This window comes from Mastacembelus armatus, chromosome 13 (genome assembly GCF_900324485.2).
Source record: "Mastacembelus armatus chromosome 13, fMasArm1.2, whole genome shotgun sequence".
Classification (NCBI taxonomy): domain Eukaryota; kingdom Metazoa; phylum Chordata; class Actinopteri; order Synbranchiformes; family Mastacembelidae; genus Mastacembelus; species Mastacembelus armatus.
In genome coordinates, this window is record NC_046645.1 from 2,506,020 (window position 1) to 2,513,333 (window position 7,314).

Here is a 7,314-nt window from a genome sequence, read left to right on the forward strand (position 1 = left end):
TACAGTTGGTGTCCCAGTGCAGTCCTACCACTAGCATAGTTAAAGCACAGTCCAGGTGAAGACACTTTTATGGATCCCACAGCTGCGTCCGAGTGCTGATAGTTATTTAGTACAGAAAATATTTACCCTGAGACAGTGAGCTCACCTGTACCATGGATGCAGGTGGCCTGGGTACACACACTGTGCTGTGTGGTGTTTCCAAAATACAGAGCACATGTCACATTAGAGATGCCATACAGCAGATGCCCTACAGTTTCTAATTACTTTCTGCAAATGGTGCCACTGACATTATGTTCCAAACTTTACAGAATGTACACAGACCACTATGTTGCAGCACTTGCCAGCTGTGCATTTCAAGTAGTGGCGAGTGTTAGCAACATTACCTAGGACTGCTATGGTTATTTTTTCAAAGAATCTCAGTGGTTTAAAGGTCTAATTTTCTTAACACAGATGATAAGTACATGGTAATCTATAAAATGTTCCTACAATACTGTATATACTTAAATCATTCAAAGTTCCATACACTTTATTTGAGAAAGAATCCGTAATTAATATTTTACGATCAAAACTTCGACATACCTCCCACAGAGTACCAAATAAAACAGCAATATATACTGGAGTGATGGCCCACAGGTGTTCACCTGGTGAGTAAAGGTGTTTTAAGCATAGTGCAATACCTGTGTGTAGGCATATTTCAAATGATAATCAACATCATTTAATACTAAAAGAAGTTAGTATTAAATGTCATTTAGCTACACAACTGTAATCAGCAGACACATGTTCAATCAATACATATCCATGTATTCAAAGATACAATCAAACATTAAAAGGCATATTGTTTGTCAATCTTCCACATTCACAAAATGCTTCCCCATTTCCCAACTGAAAAGTCAATATCACAGCTGTAAGATTTCATGTATCCTCATAAAAAGCCTCTGTATTCAGTCGAAAACAGGAGGAAAGGCATACTGATCACATCTGATAACTTAAACCAGTGCTTTCTATCAAAGCTGAGTAATTTTTAGTCATGTTTTCTTTTTTCACTTTAGAAATACATGACTTACACTAGGCCGTTTAACAAAACAAAAAACAAAAGTCAAACCTCCTGAAGAGCTGAATTCACTAAAACAAATCAAGATTTTCTGAATTTATAGGTTTTCCCTTTCTTAAAATGCAGCAGTTACCTTTGAAAGTGAACTACTTGAACTTGGTGCACAAGACAAGCTCTAGTAGTATTAAAATAAACACGTACAATGATGAATTACATGCTATGAGTGATAAAAATAATAGTAATAATAAATGTACATTTATAACTGTTTGTCAAAATGTCAGTAATGCCTCTAATGTTTGTAGATGAGTCGGATGAGGTAAGCAACTGATAATGCAGCTGACCCATTCATGAACTATTCAGGGATCAAACTGAAATGTGGTTTTAAGGGCACAAAGCAGAAGCAGAGTGAGGTAAAGGCCGGGGTATACGGTGTCCAGTACTATTCTAATATTTTTGAAATATTTCATAGAGCCAGATGATAAATATACATCTCTATACAGAGATGGAGCCCTCCCTAAAATTAGTCTTCCCTATCAGAACATTGAGAAGTGTAGCTTTGCCCTCCTGCGTCTCCTTCTGAGCCTGTCTGATGATGTCGTTCAGCCTGTCCTCGTCCTCACGCCCTACAAGGTAGCCCTTACCACCAAAACCATCTGCCACTATGTGATAATCTGCAGAAATGAGGACAAAATTAAATCTGCCAGTTAGCAGGCGGCAAGACATTACTCACACATGTAAACTAGTGTGTGGGATACAATCTGCACGTGTTACACAAGCAATCACAAAAGCCTCACAATGTGGTGGAAAATGTACCTGTAAATGCAAGACCACACGCCACGTTGCTGCCAAGCATGGGAACCTGCTCTCTGGAAATCTGACTCCAACATGCATCATTCCCCACCACAGCTATAACAGGTGTCTGGGATGAAAACAATAAAATGTTGATCATCAGAATAAAAGTTAAGAAAAATATACAACCCTGCACATTATTGCTACAAAAAAAATGCATAGTTGGGTTAATTATTTGCTGGAGAATACAGCAGGGTGTTAATAGATTTTAAGAGTTTATTTTCCATTCCAGTTTAAATGGCAATTATAGCAATTAATTTTTTAAATGTCTTTGAATTAGTACAAAAGACAACCAGTGTAGAACTAATTCAGTACATTAGTTTCACACTAAGTCACACTGATAATGTTTAATTTTCAAAATGTATCTAAACATAAAACATAAGCTCCAATCCATCTATGCCATATGTTTGACTTACATTAGCTTGACCTGCGTTTTGTATTAGGTTTGTAATTTAAATCTAAATTACATTTTCCACCTGGCATTTATGCCATAACCTACAGTAGCCACTTTCTATTTGTTAATAGCTGGTCAAAACTGTTTATACTGTTTATACCACAGTAGTTGCTTGAAATAATTATTCTACTGCTCTTCTCTACACACTTGCTAAAACAGCTGCTTATAACTGTGTCATTGATTTTTACCTTGTGTCGACCAAAAGTGTCAAACTCTGCGACACTGTATCCTGAGGAACCATCTCCATACACTATCCACACCTGAAAAACACACAAGGTATTATTACATTCATAGCAGGTGAAAAGTGATCAACAGACATTCAGATAAAACACCTTCATACATATATAAATCAATACTATACTTCAGATTCAGGCCGGCACAGTTTTGCTCCCAGAGCAAATCCACCTCCAACTCCCAAAGTCCCAAAGGCTCCTACAAGAACAAGGAACACATTTAACTTACCAGACATTGTTTTGATCACAGCAGTTTTTCATAAACTGAGTGGTTTTGTCTGTGGCATCTAACCTGGATCTAGCCATTGCAGAGGTCCTCTTGGTCTCAATATGTAAGCAGCACTTCCAACGAAATCACCCCCATCTGCGACTATGATACTGTCCTCTGCCATCAGCTCATCCACCTGGTGGAGGACTTTCAGTGGATTTAAGTGGTGTTCTGTCTTCTCATTAGCTTTAGCCCTGGAATAAAAATAATTTGGTTAAAATGGTTTGTTTAAACTGTGTTTGCTTTCTTGTAAAAAATATCCCTAATCAGGACCTTTTAATTATGTAAGTAAATAGATACTGCAAAACACAGTATCACCTCCATTACCTGTTTGCATTTTCTTTGGTCACATCTCCTGCTTTGAGGCTCTGAGGCCATTCCTTTGGACAGCTATAGCCCTTCAGGCCTTTGGAGAGCCGCACTAAGAATGAACCAGCGTCACCTAAAATAGAGCAACACTTGCATTTTAGAATTTAACCCTTTAGCAGATAGATTTGTCCTATGCCCCAAGTACAAATCAATTTTATAAAGTGTAGGAAACAATGCGTATCTGACATGCTTTCAAATGGGGTGTTCAGTGTAGAAATTAGAGACATTTTTTTCATTTAAAAAATATAACAAATTGCTACTTTAATTATCAAACTGGGTTATGATGGTAGGTGGCAAACATACCTTGAACTGCTATAGTTGGTTTCCAGAACAGATCCGAGTTTTTCAACAGCTGTGTCTTATCTCTGTTGACAGCGATGATCTTACTGCGTCTATTGAGAACTCTGCCATAGCTCAGACGGAAGTCACAAACAGTGCCTGCAAAGACAACATAACATACTAACATTAACATTAACATTTCTCAAGAACCTGTGGATAGCTTGTGGCCACTCTGACTACTTTGAAAACACAGTTAAGCCCCTGTATTTCAACAAACATTCAACATTCAAGTTCATTTTGCCAGGAACAGCCAAATACTATAAAGCATTAAACTTTTTATTGAATTATCAAATTAGATAAAAGTTAAAAGTGAGCATTATTATTAATAATTTGGTATCTTTTGTCACCTCATTATTTTATATTAAATAATCTACGCCATATTATTTACATCATTTTCATACTAGAATTACTGTAGAGCCGCATGACTGACCTGCTAAGAGCACCAAGTCGGCCTCCTTCAACGCATCTCGTCTGTTTTGTCTGATGTGGATGGGACTGTTTTTACCTAACATGCCACGTGACATGCCTCCAAGGAAGCAGGGGATGCCCAGGTCCTCCAGTGCCTTCCTACAAAAACAGCAGAACATTTTTTATTGATGAGCATTGCTAAGTAACATGAAAACAAAAACATTAGTACTATTGGAACATGGAAGACACTGAGCAAACAAACTGAAGAGTGGCAGAATAAACAATAAGGCACAGGATTGAAATGCATAGAAGAGGGAGGACACTGTGCTCAACCTGACATCATCAGCCGGTGTTGGAGGTAGCGTTGCTTGGCTACCCAGCAGAATAACAGGTTTCTTGGCTCGACTCACCAGCTCTATGCAGCGTTGCACCTACATTGTATTGAATGACAAAAAAAACTCAGCAAAACATTTAAAACTTTCTGCTTCTTAATACTGTACATAATTAGAGTGTTGTTTGATTGGAGTCTTAAGGAAAAATAAGAGAAGAGGAAGCATCAAACCTTAAGTACTTAGAGTAGTTTGTACCTGATCGTCTGTGGCTTGTGGAATGTCAACAGGAAGTGGAGACACATCTCTGGTCTCCCAAGCTCCAGCAAACAGGTTCATGAGGTGGTTATTGAGGTACCTTATGAGAAATGATCTTATTAAATTGTTTTATTTGTATAGAAGATCCAGGTTGAACCAGACAGTTAATTTAAAATGTTTCAGATTCGTGGTCTTCCAGAACCCCCCACTGACGTTATCTATATTTTTGTGGTGCATACAGACGTGGAATTTTATTTTCCACTTGAGTCAAATGTTTATAGTGATATAGTATGATTCTATCTTTATATATCATTTTTATTATATGTTTTGACAGGTAACAAAGGATGATAACTTACCATGTGATGATTTTTCCCATCAAGCCTTTGGGAGGGTTTTTAACCGTGAACTCTTTGGACACAAGGTGGTAGGGGTAGAGTGTGTCGATGGGGAACTCTATAAATACAGGACCAGGAGTCCCTGACTGGGCAACGGCCAGGGCTTTCCTGACTGTAGGCACAATTTCCCTGACAGTCCTGATGGAGGCACAGAACTTGCACAGCGGCTTGAAGAGAGACATCTGGTCGATATCTTGCAGTGCCCCTCTGCCCTGTACCACAAACACAGCTAATAAAGAGGTTTGAACTGAAGCTGAGAACAGTTAAAGAAAGTATATTGCATTTAAGTGCTATACAACTGTGGCTGACTGAGGCTGCTCTGTTGTTTTACTCTGTCTACACATTCAGATCCTATTAGCAAGACTACGCCACCTTAAGTAGTGTGCCAGCAGCTCCTCCTATGAGCAGCAATGGAGATTCAGCCATCTGAGCATTTTTCACTGCTGTCACTGTGTTAGTAAGGCCTGGACCAGCAGTCACTGCAGCTACACCAACAGTCCCTGGTGGAAACACAATGAAACAGCAGTCACCTTCCCCTAAAACACACTCATACAAGACAGTGACACAGTTCCATTTAAGGCTATTCCTAAACTAGACTGTTGGCAAAAGCAGGGCCATAACAATGGCACACCTAAAAATAATCCAGTTATCATTGTGTCCCAGTACCATCTCAAAGATCGATACTGGGGCAGATCAAGGCATTTTCAGTACATTTTGTAGCATAACACAGCAGTGTGGAAATATTTAAAACTAGGAGAAAAAAATAATCCAAATAAATAAATAATTAATAAAAATAATAATAATAAATAATATATAAAATTTTCCTTAATACATTGCATAGCTATTCAACTGTCAAGCATATACAATGGATTGATAACTAAAGTGTGCACTGTGCATGTGTATTATTTAGGAAAATACAAATATCAGATTGAGACTCAGAACTGGCAGACACTCAATATTAAATGATTTGGTTCAGGATGCACAGAAAAAAACCTTGATTGGGATGCTGCTAGTTATGTTTAACAAGCTATACTATCTGTAGTGGGGAGGCTGTCTAGTAAAACACACCTTAACACAACTAAAACAAGCCATATTCCCTTATTCCTCTTCTCTAGTAAGACTGAGGGCCATATATTTTGGCATATCTATGTTAGGAAGATAATTTTGCACCTGAAAGTCTGGCCACAGCATCAGCAGCAAAGACGGCAGTGGCCTCGTGTCTGGTATCCACAATGCGGATGCCCACCTTCTCACAAGCCACCAGGACGGGTGAGATGTGCCCACCGACAAGAGTGAAAACGTACTTGACCCCATGTGCACGGAGGACCTCTGCCACGCTCTCACCACCATGCCGGGGACTCTTTGTTTCAGTCTGAAGTGAATCAGAGGACAGAAAAAAAAATTGGAAGAGGAGAACAGTTTACTCAGATAATTCTTGTTACTTTACTCATTTATTAAAATAAACACTTTTTTCAACTAGAATAAAAAAAGCTGTCATAAATGATGTATCATTGTTAACCCCTCTGAAGGTCAGCTGACACACCATACCTGCTCTACCTTCACTCCACCAGCCTTTTCATATTTCACAGTAACCACACATTGTGGTGGGGTGTGCCTTTGAGCTTTGTGCTTACAAACCAGGATGTTACAATAACCTTTGTGCAAGAAAACCATAATGCTGGTCGAAGTTTACATTAACAGAGCCCAGTTTACCTTTCACCTACAGAGCACATGAGAACAGAGCGCAGCTCCACCTGCTATAATTTAGCTGTGCAGCTGTATACACCCTTATGAAACATAATGCAGCTAGAGAAACGAACAGGAAATCACAAAAAATGACCATTAGCATGTTGCGTTTTAAAGACATACCTTGTGAAATAACTGGTAAAGTAGTCCAAGTTTGAAGGCTGCAAACAAAAGCCCACACACCGCAGCGCCCGCAGAGCAGCCAAGAAGGGTGCCAATGGCTCCAAAACACTCCATGGTAGGAAGCAGAAACTAAACTTTCTAATAAAGACTCAACCTAATATCGAAATCTCCTGGTTTGACTGGTTCCCTTTAGCAGCTCACTCCTTCGGGCTAGGCTAAAATGCTGTAGAGCTGCTGGTCCGGCTGCTATGACGTTACGCCCATTTCAGAAAGTCAGAAATTTAACAGTGCATTAGTTGTGGAATTGCCTAATATAAATTTAGTGAATAATGGCTTTAAATAACAGGTACTCGACTGTGATAAGTTGAAATCACCGAGTACTCTCTGTGCAAACACGGACACCTCAGCCGCTCATGTTAGCTAGAACTACTTCCGGTTGCGATTTTCAAAAATAAATCCATACAAATAAAGCACACCTCTTCTAGGGCGGAT

The 7,314-nt window shown here is 39.1% G+C and overlaps 1 protein-coding gene across 1 annotated transcript; it reads right to left on the reverse strand.

Moving 5' to 3' along the window:
• Positions 1–508: 508 nt before the first annotated feature.
• Positions 509–7,243, reverse strand: ilvbl (ilvB (bacterial acetolactate synthase)-like). Its single transcript, XM_026299284.1, has 14 exons — positions 6,823–7,243; positions 6,124–6,325; positions 5,326–5,453; positions 4,915–5,165; positions 4,559–4,658; positions 4,305–4,402; positions 3,994–4,130; positions 3,528–3,662; positions 3,183–3,297; positions 2,880–3,049; positions 2,716–2,786; positions 2,543–2,614; positions 1,865–1,970; positions 509–1,722 (listed from the first exon to the last, which is right to left on the reverse strand). Exons 1-14 carry the CDS (start codon positions 6,934–6,936, stop codon positions 1,544–1,546), a joined length of 1,878 nt encoding a protein of 625 aa, XP_026155069.1. The 5' UTR covers positions 6,937–7,243; the 3' UTR covers positions 509–1,543.
• Positions 7,244–7,314: the final 71 nt, after the last annotated feature.

Bases quoted from the DNA above. Each gene is read 5' to 3' on its own strand.
- ilvbl (XM_026299284.1), bottom strand. From the start codon at position 6,936: ATGGAGTGTTTTGGAGCCATTGGCACCCTTCTTGGCTGCTCTGCGGGC. The intron at 4,131-4,304 runs GTTGAGCACAGT...CTGTTTTTGTAG, and splicing joins ACACCGGCTGATGATGTCAG to GAAGGCACTGGAGGACCTGG. The intron at 1,971-2,542 runs GTAAAAATCAAT...TTTTCATCCCAG, and splicing joins ACACTTTTGGTCGACACAAG to ACACCTGTTATAGCTGTGGT.